This window comes from Bufo bufo, chromosome 3 (genome assembly GCF_905171765.1).
Source record: "Bufo bufo chromosome 3, aBufBuf1.1, whole genome shotgun sequence".
In the NCBI taxonomy this organism is placed as follows: domain Eukaryota; kingdom Metazoa; phylum Chordata; class Amphibia; order Anura; family Bufonidae; genus Bufo; species Bufo bufo.
The window spans coordinates 638916880-638933219 of NC_053391.1; the positions used below are offsets into that span (position 1 = coordinate 638916880).

The 16340-nt window shown below is 47.6% G+C and overlaps 1 protein-coding gene across 2 annotated transcripts in view; it reads right to left on the reverse strand.

The window, feature by feature from the left end:
- Positions 1-16340, reverse strand: part of NUP58 (nucleoporin 58) — a 72472-nt gene that overhangs the window by 28885 nt on the left and 27247 nt on the right. For both annotated transcript variants that reach the window (XM_040426190.1, XM_040426189.1), the window contains exons 6-11: positions 13618-13642; positions 13422-13487; positions 10365-10539; positions 9555-9634; positions 2215-2333; positions 1780-1862 (exon numbers count right to left, since the gene is read on the reverse strand). In XM_040426190.1, the coding sequence (XP_040282124.1) occupies positions 1780-1862; positions 2215-2333; positions 9555-9634; positions 10365-10539; positions 13422-13487; positions 13618-13642 (548 nt within the window). The remainder of the gene's footprint in view (positions 1-1779; positions 1863-2214; positions 2334-9554; positions 9635-10364; positions 10540-13421; positions 13488-13617; positions 13643-16340) is intronic.

The following is a 16340-nucleotide window of genomic DNA, read 5'->3' on the forward strand; positions in this document are numbered from 1 at the left end:
AGGAAGTTAATATCACCAACCATTCCCATTTTATTAAGGTGTATCCATATAAATGGCCCACCCTGTATTTAGATTTGATTTTAGTTTCTTTTCACTCCCTAAAAAGAGAAGAGCAACCAGGTATCGGAAGGTATCATAAAAGTAAAAAGAGACGACAATTTGCAGATTCCCAACAGCCGAACTCACGGATCTGCGCTGTCCATGCGGGTTCCATGAGCCTCTGGAGCAGACATGCTGCTGGAATTAGTGGAGACAGCATTGTCAGAATTGCCTGCTGTTTTTCACATGGAGTGGTGTCTGGTGTCATCAGCCTGCGTCCCAAGTGCGATGACTCGTCCCCACACGTGTCCCGAAGTTCTGCCCCTCTGGGAATCCGAGAGCTAGATCTTGGCTCCGCCCCCTTTCGACGTCCCACCCTCACTGGTCTGCATTCTCACCGGAGGGAAGGGAGACCATGCAGCAAGGGGTGAGAACAGGCCCCCGATCTCAGGGACTAGAATCACCCTAATGTCCTCTGCCCAGGTTTAGCAGCAGATGCAGGAGGGCAGAGGAGAAGATTGGTCAACCTCCTGTTATATTTAAAAGGAAAATAAATTTAAAAAAAAGAACAAAATTATAAAAATTTAAACTCTTCACCTCCTTCCCGGGAGGCCTCTCTTGTGCAATGCCCCCATAGGGACAGGAAACACTAAAGGGAGAGAGTGAGTGGGGGCTTTTAAACTCTGTCTGTGGATTCCTACCCCCAGAGGTCAAGGGGTCTATCTCATCTGTAGCCGTCATGGTGGATGAAATGGAAAACGAGGTACTCAGATATACCCATCAACATTAACGCAAGGGAGAGGTGGAGGATGGATCAGCGAAAATGCTTCCGTCTGGATAATACAAACGTCTGCATCCAATGTATTATCTTTAAAATGGCCATGACGGATGCGGCATTAAAACCATTGTGAGGGCTCATTCACATGACCGTGGTTTGGTTCCGCATCCAAGCCGCATATTTTTACTTAAATTGGGCTGCAAAAAATGCAGTCAGCACTCCGTGTGCTGTCCACATCGGTTGCTCTTTTCCGTGGCCCCGCAAAAAATTATAGATCATGTCCTATTCTTGTTCGTTTTGCGGACAAGAATAGGCATTTCTATAATGGGCGGCCCGTTTCCCAAATTGCAAAAGGCACATGGGCGGCATCCGTCTTTTGCGGACCGCAAAACACGGCACGTTCGTGGGTGCTGATCCGTTTTCTTTTGTGTCTGACAAAATGGATCCGGCACCATCGACTTACGTTGTGTTTCATGCCGGATCCGTCTTGCTCCACATCCCATGCTGGACAGAAAAACGCTGCTTGCATGACAGTTTTTCTGTCGTGCATGGGAAAGCAACCAAAAGGAACGGAGCGCATTCTGGTGCACTCTGTTCCGTTCAGTCCCCATTCATTGTCAATGGGGACTGAACAAAAGCCTTTTCCTCCAGTATTGAGACCCTAGACAGATCTCAATACCAGAAAAGAAAAACGCAGATGTGAAAGTAGCCTTACACCAACAGCATCCAATCCAGATAGTCTCTATTTTCCAGTGACCTCTGATGCATAGTAACTGGAATCAGGATGCTAAGTGTAACCTTTTTACCCTTCCCTTGTGCAAATTCCAAATTATGTTTTAATAACTGAACAATAACCATATTGTCAAATAAAGAAACAGCAGCCACACATCATCCACATTTCTTGTAAAGTTCTTTGTACATACCACTACAGTACTGGTTGTAACATTATCCGGTGCACATACCTTAACATTTTCATGAACGACTTGTAACTGTGCTGCTAAGGCTACAAATGTCTGGTAGAGTTTCTGCATTGCCATGGAGAGATCTAAAAGTCAAGACAAAGACGTGGATAAGACTTTTATTAAAGGGGCTATCCCATAACTAATGTAAAAAATGAAAATCAGACATCATATAGTACATGACAGTCTCTTTCTAACAAAGCTAGAACCGGCCCTGTACCTCACATGGGTCCAGAGATCTCCACATTCACTGTTCTGCTAGATTTATATTTTAAAATGTCATTTCCGCCGCCGCTCAGGAGGCGTGTCTCTGACCCTCGCTATCGCCACCGTAATTTTTAATTACAAGCAATTACAAAAAGATCCAGGTGCTGGTTTGAAAACTGTAGAATATTTTCCTTTAAGTACACAATCTTACAGCGGATACAGATAACCTACCTTGCGGCGTTAAGTGCGAGCTGTTGGCTTGTGTCGCTAGGTGGTTTTCCAGCTCCTCGATCTGCTGTCTGTACTGCTGGAGCTGGACTTCAAACTGCTCAACTAATGACCGGAAGTAGCTGGAAAATATGGAGATAGATTTTTTTGTAGTAGATTCCCAATGCAAGCCCCACCTTCAACATTACAGATCAACTCCGCTATAAAAGCTGCACATATTTCCTCTTGCTCTCTCCTAATAAAATTGCTTGTGTAAAGTAACCATGAAAACCTCTCGCCATTATCTACGGCACCAGGCGTTTGGACATTTTGCACCTCTGAAAGCCAGGACAAATTTTTGACATGTACAAATAACTTACACTAAACCCCCATATATTTTCTGTAAGTAGACACCCAGCACATTGTAAAAATGCCACTCAACACTTTACACACTCCTTCAAGCAACTTTGCTTCAGTGTAACCTTGCATAAAAATTTCAAGATTAGTGGGAAAAAGTGTGACCCAAGCAGAATGTATAAGTACTGCACCTCTAAAAAATAAACCTTCAACACGTGCAGAGTACGTACATGCCACTTAGGCCTAAAGTCACATGAACACATTGTCATAAAAATAACCAGAACTGGAAAATCTGGTTTTAAGTTGGAAATTTTGAAATAGCAGCAACCTATAAAATACCGGGATTACAGAAAAGTAAGTGCACCCCAAAACCTATATATTTCCTGAAAGCAGGCAACCTGATTGCTGCAGCTGTCTTGACTGTGGAGGGTGCTTTCCGATAACTGAGGCTCTAGTAACTATATATTACAAGTTACATTTTTTTCTAAGGGAACAAACTCACAATATATCGCGACTAGTCTCAAAATTGGCCTAGTACTCTGCCCTCCCTGAATTCATTAAAAATGGCCTGCCAGATAACAGATGAATCAGACACAATGTCCACGTGGAGACTGCACCCTTTAAATCAGAGGCTGATTGGCACAGAGAGAAGTATCATAAAGTAGGTTCCCATCCAGAAAGGTCACCTTGCTGTGGTGGATGGGCACACGTAATTTTGATCAAAATATATTTGTTAAGGAAATCATTCATTTTATGTAGCAAGTTAAGCATTAGTTCACACATTCTTTGTTTGCAGAGTGCTGTTGGACTGTGCTTCCTTTTACTTTTGTAGTTTCAGCCATGGCGACGCGTATTGACTGCATTTTACTGTTGTTACACAGCCTGGAACCCAGCCATCAGAAACAAGGACATACAAGGTACATCCAAAGTTAGGGAAATTGTTAAGGTGTTGGTACGAGATGGGGTATTTTAAACCATCTTTGCCGTTCAGCCCATTTAAGCGAGTTGCATGCAACTGGAACTCTATTCTGATTCTTTCCATCTCTTGCCTTTTTGCACAAATATATTTATTGTGTAATCATTGCATGTACATGACAAAAACTCCCAGCCTAAAAAGGAGTCCAAGCGGGTATTGCCACCCACAAATTAATCATTCACCATAGAGGTCCATTATAAAAATAAAAACACAGTATTTTTCGCCCTATAAGACACACTTTTTCCCCCGCAAAGTGGGGTGAAAATGTCACTGCATCTTATGGGTAGAATACTAATGAGCACTTCCATATAAGCACTCATTAGTACCGGAGGACCAGGGAGTGGTGAAGGCTCTGTACTCACCGCTTCCTGGTCCTCGGCTCTCGGCTGTGCACAGTGTAAGGGTTCTCTCTGACAGCCACGGCAGGAAGACGAGAAAGCGCGCTGGCGGTGAGGAGCAATGGCGACCGGAGCAGGAGAGGTAAGTATTTTTTTTTTATTTGCTATGAGGCATGAGGGCTGATAAATGGCAGGAGGGGGCTCATCTGAGGTCTTAACATTGGGGGTCTGATTGGAGCTGTGAGCAGAGGTCTGAGTAACATTGGGGGTCTGATTTGAGGTCTAATGAAAAAAGGAGATTTTTTGTGAAACTCACCTGTAAAATCTTTTTCTCGTCTTTTCCATTGGGGGACACAGACCATGGGTATAGCTTAGGCCATTACTAGGAGGAGACACTATGCAAATAAGAAAAAACAGCTCTTCCTCCACTGGCTATACCCCCATGCTCCATTCCATTGGGGGACACAGACCATGGGACGTCCTAGAGCAGTCCATGGGGTGGGAGACCAGCACCTCCAGAGGGAAACGTCCAACGGTTAAACAGGAACCACAGCCTGCAATACCTTGCGCCCTAGGGCAGCATCAGCCGAGGCCAGAGAGTGCAGCTGGTAGAACTTTGTAAAGGTATGTAAGGACGACCAGGTGGCCGCCTTACAAAGCTGTGATGTAGGGGCTCGATTGCGCCTAGCCCAGGAGGCCCCCGCTGGGGGAACCCTACCCCAGAACCTATAGGCCATGGCAATAGTGGACCGAATCCATCGAGCCACAGTGGCCTTGGAGGCCGCCAGACCCTTACGTGGCCCCTCGGGAACCACAAAAAGGGAGTCCGAGCGGCAAAATGGGGCAGTAACTGACAGGTACACCCATAAAGCACGGACAACATCCAGAGAATGGAGAGCGCGCTCCTTGTGGTTCGCCGGGGCGAAGCAAAAGGATGGCAGGACTATGTCCTCATTAAGGTGGAAGGCGGAGACCAAAAAGTGCTCTATAGAGGAAAGGGCGGCCAGCTCAGATACCCTCGTAATAGAGGTGATGGCCACCCAAAAGACCACCTTCCAGGTGAGAAGACTCAGGGAAATGTCCCTCAGGGGCTCTAAAGGAGCCACCTGAAGAGAAGGCAGAACCAGGTTCAGATCCCAGGGGGGCAGAGGAGGGACATATGGAGGGACCAAATGCGCCACCCCCTGCAGGAAGGTCCTCACCGGACCTAGCAGAGCCAGAGAGCGCTAAAAGAAAATGGCCAGAGCGGAGACCTGACCCTTCAGAGAGCTCAGGGACATTCCCATCTCAAGACCCGACTGGAGAAAAGAGGACCACCGGAACGGAGAAATGAAGGGAAAAAACGCTTATCTTCTCGCAAAAGGCAAGAAAGGCCTTCCAGGTACGATAGTATATCCGGGAGGAAGCTGGTTTCCTGGCTTTGATCATGGTCTTCACGACAGAGTCCGAGAAGCCCCTCCTCTTCAAGATGGTGGTTTCAACAGCCACGCCGTTAAACGAAGTGGTTGTAAATTCTGGTGGAAGAGAGGTCCTTGAGACAGCAGGTCCTCCCTGAGAGGAAGAGGCCACGGAACGTCCGCCAGCATCCGAGTGACCTCCGAGAACCAGGTGCGGCGAGGCCAATCGGGGGCGATGAGGATGGACGGGATTCCTTCTGCCACGACCTTGCGAAGAACCCTTGGGAGTAGAGGCAGTGGTGGGAAGACATAGAGGAGTGCAAAGTCTTGCCACAGAGACACCAGAGCGTCCATCCCGTTCGCGTTCGCGTCCGGATCCCGAGCCAGGAACGTGGGAACCTTGTTGTTGAGCCTGGACGCCATCAAGTCCACGTCCGGGCGGCCCCAACAGCGACAGACGTCCTCGAATACGTCCGGATGCAGAGACCACTCTCCCGGATCCACCCTGCTGCGGCTGAGAAAGTCCGCCGTCCAGTTTTCGACCCCTGGGATGTACACTGCAGACAATATTGGAACGTGAGCCTCCGCCCACTGGAGGATCCTCTTCACCTTCTGCATCACCGGCCGGCTGCGGGTTCCGCCCTGATGATTGATGTAGGCCACGGCTGTGGCATTGTCCGACTCGATCCTTACCGGGAGACCCGCTAGGAGGGGGGTTCAATGAGACAGAGGAAAATTGCTCTGAGCTCCAATATGTTGATCAGAAGGCGGGCTTCCACTTCTGACCACACCCCCTGAACCGTCCGAGCCCGGAGAACGCCGCCCCAACCCAGGAGACTGGTTTCGGTGGTGACGACTGTCCAGGAGATTGCAGAGTCTGAATGCTGTCTTCGGCCTGGGGACGAGAGGGAGCCTTTATCAGAATGTCGTCCAGGTAGGGCAGCAGAGATATGCCCCTGGTACGGAGAAGCGGCATGAGCGGCGCCAAGATCTTTGTGAATACCCGCGGGGCTGATGCCAGCCCAAAGGGAAGGGCGACGAACTGATAATGACGGTCGCCAATGGCAAAGCACAGGAACATGTGGTGAGATTCTGCGATAGGGACATGCAGATATGCGTCCCGGATGTCCACCGACGCGAGGAACTCCCCTGGAAGAAGAGAAGCAATAACGGAGCGGAGGGATTCCATCCGGAACCTCCGCACCCGCAGGGACTTGTTTAACAGCTTCAGGTCTAGGACCGGACGCACTGATCCCTCCTTTTTTGGCACTACAAAAAAATATTTGAGTAGAAACCTGCCCCCTGTTCCTCCAGAGGTACTGGGACAACTACTCCCCGGACCAGAAGGGAAGAAACCGCTTGTAAAAGGGCCGAGGCTCCACCGCCCCTTCAGGCGGAGGACGGCTTGGGAACCGTGGGGCGGGCAGAACTCCCCTGGAACTATGCCCGCGGGCGCCAGGAAGGTTGAGGCTTAAAGGAAGGCTTCTTGCGGGAGTCCTGAGAGCCGCTGGAGGAGGGGGCTGACGCAGACCTGGAGGAGAAGCGCCGAAAGGACTGGTTTCTAGAGCCAGAGGGGCGAGCTCTGAAGGTGCGCTTGGATCTAGATTGGGGCAGGTGTGTACTCTTGCCCCCCGTAGCGTCAGAGATAATCTCATCCAGCTTAGCACCGAAGAGCCTGGAGCCCGCAAAGGGGAGGTTAGTGAGGGAACGCTTGGAGGAAGCGTCGGCGTCCCAGACCTTCAACCGGACCTCCCTGCGCTGCGTGACCGAGAGGGACGAAATCCGCGCAAAGAGAGTGCTGATGTCCAATAAGGCCTCACAGAGGAATGTTGTTGCCTGGGACATCTGGAGGATGAAGTTTAGGGTGTCCGCAGAGGAATCCTGCTCCGCGAGGTCCTGATGATGGCGCTGCAACCACACCGAAAGCGCCCTGGCTACCCAGGCCGGGGCGAACGCGGGCCGCAGACCTGTGCCCGCCAGAGTGAAGATGGCTTTGGAAAGAGTCCAAACACCTGTCAACGGAGTCCTGTAGGGAGGACCCATCCAGGACTGGTATTGCCGTATTCTTAGCTAATCTGGCCACCGGCGGGTCGACCTTAGGAGGAGAAGACCACTGCTGCACATTATCTGCTGGGAAAGGATAAAGAGTATCCATGCTCCTTGTAGCAGAAAAACGTGATTAGGGCGTTCCCAAGCCTTTGAAAGGACCTTGGCGAACTCGCCATGAATGGGGAATGTGACTGCCTCCGGTTTTCTGAAGTGGAAGAGGGGAATTCCTGGCTACTAGTAGAAGGAGGTTCCCCCTGGATGTCAAAGGTGTCACGTACCGCCGTGACCAAGTCTGCCACCAAGGTGGAGAGCTTAGGTAAGGGTTCCGGCTCTGTGTCCTCGTCCGAGCCGGACCTTTCCCCTTCAGACCTGTAATCCCTGCGAGGGGGAGAGGCTGAACACGCCTCCAGGCGAGGGGGGGAAGCAGAGTCATCCGAGGAGGGATGCTGCTGCGTGCGCTGCCTCTTAACAGTCGGGCATCATCTGTGTGGGGCACCAGGAGGTGGAGCAGTGCTATTCACAGGATCAGTGGCCGCCATGCGTTCCATAAAGGCCATGGCCGCGCGTGAGACTTGGGCCAAGTCCGCGGCCGCCCTAGATATAGCAGATGCCCAGGAGGGCTCCGAAGGGGGGTGTAGGGACTGGGCTGGATTGGTGGAGGGGGGAGGAGGAGGATGATGATCCTGTACTGAGGCAAGGCAAGAGTCAGAGGATCCTGTAACCGATAGTTGCAGGCAGCATACCTTACAGGATCCCAGTGGGCGCTGAGTGGCCGCTTTAGATTTTTGGGGGGCCCCAGGTTTTGGCATGATGGCGACAATCCTGGAGTCAGGGTCTCCAAGCTTTGCAGAACGCTAGAGTCCTACCGTGACCTGTGAGGAGCAGCCTAGTGTGGAGAAGCGCTGCCGGCAAAGCGGAAGCGCCAGAGCAGACGCGATAGGTTCCGCCCCCAGATGCGTCACAGATCGCGCGAAAACCCGGGAAATATGAAAAAAGGAGACCCCCGCCTCCGAAAATGGCGTCCACCGGCCAGAATGAAGGGGTTAAAAAGCCCTCCGCAAACGGAAAAGGCGCAGCAGCAAGGCGCTGCGACTAATCACAGCCCCAAGAAGAAATCTCTCCTCCCTCTCAATCCAGCGGCCACCCCTGATCCACAGGTAAGCCCTAAAGAACCGCGTCCACAGCTAGTACAGGGGGGAGGGGGAGATTGCAGGAGAGCCATTGTACTTATCCGAGTCCTGCACTCTTCACCATCTGTTCCGGACCAGCGGGGTCACCTCTTCAGTCATCTGGCACAAGGAGTGGCAGTGATCTGGAAAGAGGGCAGGACTAGGTGACCCGGATCTGGTAGGCCACCGAAGCTGCAGGTCGAGCCTGGTTCCACTTATCTTCTGGGGGGAAGGGGAGGTAGCCGGGGACGTCCATTCGACCCCGGCGCTCGTTCCACTGAGAGACCAGGGACGCACCATGCGACCCTGCGTCCTCTGATTAGAAAAAAACAAAACAAACAGGAGAAGAAAAAACTACAGGGACAACCCTGCAGGAGCAGGAGTGTCACCTCCTTATCCGACACTAAGCTAAAACTGAGGTCCTCCTGTTGGAGCATGGGGGTATAGCCAGTGGAGGAGGAGCTGTTTTTTCTTATTTGCATAGTGTCTCCTCCTAGTAATGGCCTAAGCTATACCCATGGTCTGTGTCCCCCCAATGGAATGGGTAAGAAATATTTTTTCTTATTGTACTCCTTTAAAACCTAGGTGCATCTTATGGGCCGAAAAATACGGTATATGTTTGTTTGTTTTTTTCGGATGTGTAGAATACAAGAATGTGGTGTGCAGCGTTTTTGTATCTTTTTTTTCTTCTAACATACACATCAAAACATGATGTGCACCCAGCCTAAGATGTGCATAGTACATACCTCATTTTTATGTCAGTTTGGCCAACAACGCATGGTGTCCAACTGAATGTGCGCCTGCCCACTGACATCTATATAGGAAGAGGTAACTGACATACGGCTGACTCAGCTACTGGTCTGAAAATATGGAGTCATGTAAATGGCAGCCATCTGATTTTACAAGGTGGAAAATACGTAGTAATGGCTAAAACCAACAAGCACAAAGCCTTTGTGACGGATGATAATTCATTTTTGCACAGAGTGTTCATTTAAAGCAGTGAATTTTACCCCTGCTGAAACTACACAAGGCATCTCCCAATCGCTCACATTTTTATGATCAAACTGCCCAAACTTACTCAGCAGGGGCCGTATTTTCATGCTGAAGGCCGGGAGGTGTTTTCTGTGTTCGCAAAGAAATTTCTGCATTTTTGAGTTCCTAGAAAGGAAAATGGAAGGCAATAAGCAGGTTTTAAAAGCACTTCATGAGAAATATTACTACCAAGTAGCCACTAGTGAACCCTGGGCCTACAAATGTCACATGACATATGAAAGTACTAGTGTCCCCGTAAAATTCAAGTTTTTCGTCTATTTAATTTTCCAATCTCTATTTGCTGTCAGCGAATAGAAACCTTCTCGTTTACATCCACAGGCTGAAAACCTATTGTGACTGCGTTCTTTTACCACAGGGTTATTAATAGAGGAATAAAACACTTACGCCAAGATCAGTCATGATTAAAGGGGTTAGCCAACCAATAAAATGCCACCCCATATGCCCGCGCCCCTCACACACATTGTACTTACTTCGCTCCCCGACACTCGCGTCGCTTCTGACACCCGCATGGCCACTGCTGAATCTCCCCGTCACATGGGACGGGGGCAGCCAATAGCAGTCTGGAACGAGCCTCCCTAGCATCGCTGTTTTCCCCGTTGCGGCCTGCTGTTTTCATCCGTTCTACAGGAAGATGAAGTGGCAGCCGTGTGGGCGTCAGAAGAGACGCAGGTGCCAGGAGGCGAGGCAAGTACAATCTATATGAGAAGGCCCGGGTTGGATAACCCCTTTAAATACTTCCACAGTAAAATCTGGACGTGACCGTAATGAGCGGTGAACCTGTGGTAGCATCTGTGTAACAATAAGCTATACAATACACTGAAAATGTGTTAAATACCTGAGCAGTTTCAATTTTCAGCTTATCAATAGCCAGAGTATTTCTCTGAAGGCCACTGGATGCCACAGACAAAAGCTGTTTCAAAGCTTTGATGTCTTCCTGTACTTTCATCATGGCTTTAGAGGACATTCTGCTGATCTCCTCCTGCACTTGCTTCTGCTCCTTCACAAACTTCCTGCACAAAAGTAAAGACATGATTTCATCAGTACAATGTATTTATAACCAAAGTAGCAGAACGGGACGTCAGTCCTTACATAAACATCGTAGGTGATCAGTTACACAACAGAGGCTGCAAAGCGTAAAGAGGACCTGTCCCCTCTCCTGACATGCCTTAGTAACTACTTGCAATCCCCATGTAAGAATTCTGCAGCATCTTTTATTCTAACACTATAATTGCGCCATTCCTCCATTATTCTCACAAGACATTTAGTGTTTTGCAAGATTTTTGAACTGATGACCTTTCTTCTGGATAAGTCATCAGTATCTCATCAGTGGGGGCCATACACCCAGGACCCCTGCTGATTAGCGGCTTGAGAAGGCACTGGTGCTCATAGTAGCGCAGCTGCCTTCTCTCAGCTCACCAAGCCCAGCACCTGCTGTACATTGTATAGAGCCTGTGCTCGGAATCACAGCTCAGTCCCATCCACTTCAATGGGGCCAAGCTGCATCTAGGACATGTGACCGATGAACGCGACATCACACGTCCTAGGGAAAGCTGCAAAAAGGCTGCACAGGGCTACTACATGCCCATTACATGCCCAGGGCTACTACATGCCCATTACATGCACAGGGCTACTACATGCCCATTACATGCACAGGGCTACTACATGCCCATTACATGCACACGGCTACTACATGCCCATTACATGCACAGGGCTACTACATGCCCATTACATGCACACGGCTACTACATGCCCATTACATGCACAGGGCTACTACATGCCCATTACATAGATGGCTTTACTACAATATACATCTTATACACAGCTCCACTACATGCCCATTACACACAGAACACGGTACAATAGGCAAACTACACATACACCTAGCCCTGCTCCACACAACGTACCTTCACATTCTTTGGCCTCATGTTCCCTTAACTCCGCCCACACATGTGGCTGATCACATGGCTGTGACATCACCACAGGTCCTGTAACCATAATGTGGTGTATGGAGATGATCCTGGTAAGGGAGGTGCCAGTGAGGGGCGGAGCTTCTTAGGAGATGGGAGGGGCTTCCTTTGTGCAGGACCTGGCAGTCTGCTGATACAGCACTCCGGACTAGAAAAGACCATGAGTAGAAATACGCACAAGTCTTTTATCAGGGAGTTAAAGAGGAAGATATTGTAAGATAATCATCAGGCTACATAGAGCAGCGCCCCAGGATCTCACTGCACTTACTATTATCCCTGGGCGCCGCGCCGTTCGCCTGCTGTGTCCTCCGGTATCTTCACTGAATTGGTTCTACTAGGCGGAGTCTGCCCTGTTTCTCACTGGGCGTTCCTTCTCCCAGGCTGTAGCGCTGTCCAATCGCATCGCAGATCTTACAGCCTGGGAGAAGGAACGCCCAGTTAGAAACAGGGCAGACTCCGCCTAGTAGAACCAATTCAGTGAAGATACCGGAGGACACAGTGGGCGAACGGCGCGGCGCCCAGGGATAATAGTAAGTGCAGTGAGATCCCTTGGCGCCGCTCTATGTAGCGTGATAATTATCTTACAATGTTTGGACCGATGAAAGGTCCTCTTTAAATGGCCTGTGCAGGCGTCTATGACGTTTGTGCAGGCGTTACTGCGACATCTGCATCTAGACCTTCACTGCCAAATGCAAGTAATTCATCCATAACTTCTAGCAGGAATAATAAAGTAATGGCACATCACAGAGTCATTAGAATAGATGCTCCAGAATTGTTATTACAGGGGAAATGTAAGTAGTTACTAAAATAGACATCTCAGGAGAGGGGACAGGTCCTTTGCAACCCTTAGGATACCGGAGGTTTTTTTCATTTTTGGGTTCTCATTTTTCTTCCTTATCTTCCATGAGCCACAACTTTTTTATTTTTCCGTTCACATAGCTGTATGAGGGCTTATTTTTTGCAGGACAAGTTGTACTTTCTAATGACACCATTTAATATGGCATACAATGTAGTGGGAAGTGGAAAAAAAATCCAAATGGGGTGGAATTAAGAAAAGAAAAAAAAAAAAAAATACATTTCTCCACCGTCTTGCGGGTTTTGTTCTCACGGTGTTCCATTTGCGGCAAAACTGACCGGTGCCCATCATTCTCTGGGTCAGTACGATTACAACGATACCACATATCTATAGGTTTTTATGTCTAAGTAGTGTAAAAATAAATGTAAACTTTTTTTTTTACATCACCATATTCTGACCTCCATGACTTATTGAAGTTCGTATTTGAGCATACAAATAATTTTTTTTTTTTAATTCGAAACAATCATGGGTTTTTTACATCCATTTATTTCTCAGAATCGCTAATTTCTTATGTTGGCTTTCTGGCCAAAATAATAATTGCAGCTTCAATGCCCTTAGTCTCTTCAGCGAGACCTAGGGCATTCAAATCAATTACCGGCATCCTCTGCAAAGCGCAAGCTTCTGGGTTTTTCACCCTTTAGATGCTGTGATCTCACCTGATCACGGCATCTAAAGGCTTTATTGACCGCGATCGGCATTATTGATTATTATTCATTAGCCGCGGGTCTCTACTGTTTGAAACCACATATGCCCGCTGCACGTGGGAGCGGACGCCATGTTTGCCCAACGCCGTACATGTACAGCGTTGGTAGTGAAGGGGTTAAAGAACTGCACTTGGGTGTGCAAGTCATCAAAATACATCCGACATCAGCATGGGAGTCATAGTCCCAGGCAAAAGCATGACTGGCTTCCATTAAAGGAAAGCAGAATCTTTACCACGGCAAGAGGTTTTCCTACTTTCTGATGCACACCAAAAATAAAGAAAAACTAAACCTAGAAAAGCAAAGTGTAAAAGTAGACAAATGGTAATTCTAAAGACCCAAAAGAAATCTGTTACCACTTAACTTACTGAAAAATTTCCACATCTTGACAGATTAACGGAGGTAGATTTTCATCCTTCAGAGCTTTATTGTCCCTATAAAGAGAAGCAAAGATGTCACAATTGCCAAGTGAACGGATTATTCCTGCACTTGGACCAGGTTTCATTATAAATATTCATGTGCAATGAAAAGCAAAGACGACAACACAACCTTCAGGTAACTTACTCTGGTCTGGTTCCAGTTCTGTCACCTGAAAGTGAGAACACCGACAGGTTAGGAAGCGCTCTCTATATATCCAATTTATTCTGCATATTCTGTGCAAAGGTTTACGATTTGGGCATAGAACATAATGGTGCTTGCAGGCTCTGTCCCTAGTCGTCGCCGCCCTACACTATATACACAGGTGCACTGATTAATTATGTCTTGATGGGATATAATTATGTATTTTTGATACAATCTTGGACACGGTTGAATTGTTTGTTTTATTAGCGATCACTGGACTTTATGTAATCCTATGAAATGTCTAACACTTGTAATTAGGTTTTTCACAATGTAATCCTGTTAATTCACCTATTGTGATCAATTATGTAACACTTATGTACTCAGCCCTATTTAAGTATGTTTGGAGCTTGAAGCACTGTGTTCACTGCTTGACAAAGGCTCCATTGAGAGAGCTGAAATGCTGTTGGGTGTAATAAAAGATTCACTTGAAGACCGGAGTGCCGCCTTACCTTTTTGTTATATTATATATATGAAGAATGATTGTTTGTGTGTGAATGGCGGTCATGTGACATGATCATGTGATCGGCAGACTGTATCCACCTCTCTATGGGCTGGAGCATGCCCAGTTGATATGTAGTGCTAGGTTGCCATTTTGGCTGTGGGCTCCTATGTCCTCTGTGTGTTAGGATACTATCGCGGGATGAGAAGTACTCCACGCCTGCGCAATATGATGTCTCGGACGCAAAGTTCATTTATTTCAGTAAAAGGTGAAACTAACATAGGAGATAGACTCATTGCATGCAAAGCGAGATATTTAAAGCCTTTATTGGTTATAATTTGGATGATTATGGCTTACAGCTTAAGAAACCCCAAAGTCACAATCTCAGGTTCCCTTTGCTCAGGGGGTATGGATTAATTAGCTGACTAGTGTGACACTTTGAGCCTAGAATAATGAACCTTTTCACAAAATTCTAAGGTAATCCGGTTTCCCGGAAGTCTCCATGACAGCACACACAGACTGACTTCCTCTGATAGGACAGGAAAAAACACAGAGGTTTAAAACCCCACTCCTACCCCTCATCTCCAGTGTATTTTTAACGGAACCAGGAAAAGGGGTAGAACATAAACCAAAGTAAAATTATCAACAAAAGGGTGGGAATATGTGTGCTGTCATGAAGACTTTCAGGAAACCGGATTACCAGTGAGTGTAATACTCATTTCCCCAGTTGTCTCCATGACAGCACATCCTGAGAACTAACAAAGTAAACATTAGGGGGGGGACAACAGCACCTAGGACCTTGCGTCCAAAGGCCATGTCCTCATTGGCAAATACATCAACCCTATAATGCTTGGTGAAGGCGTGAGCCCTCTTCCAAGTGGCCGCTCTGCAAATTTGTTCTAAAGACGCAGAGGCTCTCTGGGCCCAGGAAGTAGACACTGATCTTACTGAATGGGCTCTGAGGGACGGAGGAGCTTCTTTACCGGAGGCTCTATAGGCCTCAGAAATGGCATACCTAATCCAGCGGGATATAAAGCTTTTTGCTGCTTTTTTACCCTTATTTGGGCCAGAAAACTGAATAAATAAGTTTTTATCTATCCTCCAATCTCTGGTGACATCTAGATAATGAAGTACACTTCTTCTAATATCTAAAATTATGAAATCTTGTTTCCTGCTTGTTTTTGGGGTTCGCAGAAAACGAGGGAATAACAATGTCTTGTGACCTGTGGAAAGTAGAAACCTTATGGAGAAAATTGGGATCTAATTTGAATATGAGCTTGTCTTCAAACACTCTAAGGAAGGGCTCCTGGATAGATAAAGCCTGAAGCTCACAAACTCTTCTCGCAGAGGATATTGCCACTAAGAAAATGGTCCAGCCCCAACGTCCAGTCCTGAGTAAAGGCGTCTAATGCCACACAGGGATCCCTTAGATTGAGCGAGAAGTAATGCGGTACTTTGTGGTTTCTTCTTGAGGCGAACAGATCTAGACTCCGATTGCCCCATTGATTTTGGATTCTCTGAAAGGCCGACTGGGATAGGGACCACTCGCCTGGATCCAGTCTCTGTTGAGGAATAAAGTCCACCTGAAGCTTGAGAGAACCCTTCAGGTGTACCGCAGCCAGAGATTTTAGGTTCTTCTCTGCCCATAGAAAAATCTGTTTTGAAGGTGACCATGTCTTGTACCTCCCTGATGTAGGATGAAAGCTACAGATGTGGAATTGTCTCAGTGGACTAGTACATGACTGTTCGTGGATGGAGTCTGAGTTGCTTTGACGCCTTCCCATATAGCCCAAAGTTATTTGTAGCTGGACGACATCCTACTCTGAGCTTCGGACCAAGTCCCCTGAAAGGAACCTGTGGCAGTAAGGGCACCCCAGCCCCAGGAACTGGCGTCCGTTGTCAACGATGAGAATATTTTAATTTGGTCAGTGAGACCATAATTTGTCTCTTGGTTGATACGTGCTACTAAATGTATTAGTTATTTATATATAAAATTTAACATTTATTTCATCCGCTTAATAGATGCCTTTGAACTCACACATTAAAACTATCAGTGGTGCCTGCCCTATTGCAATGTATCTTATATTGTATCTTTTTATGATGTGCTTGTTGACCACTGGGGGGCCCTTAGACTATTCTCTTAAATAATTCCTGCTATCTCTGTTCAGCAGTGATCACCGTTATTTCAAGAGCACTGTTATTACCACAGTGTACTACTCTCAGTCAT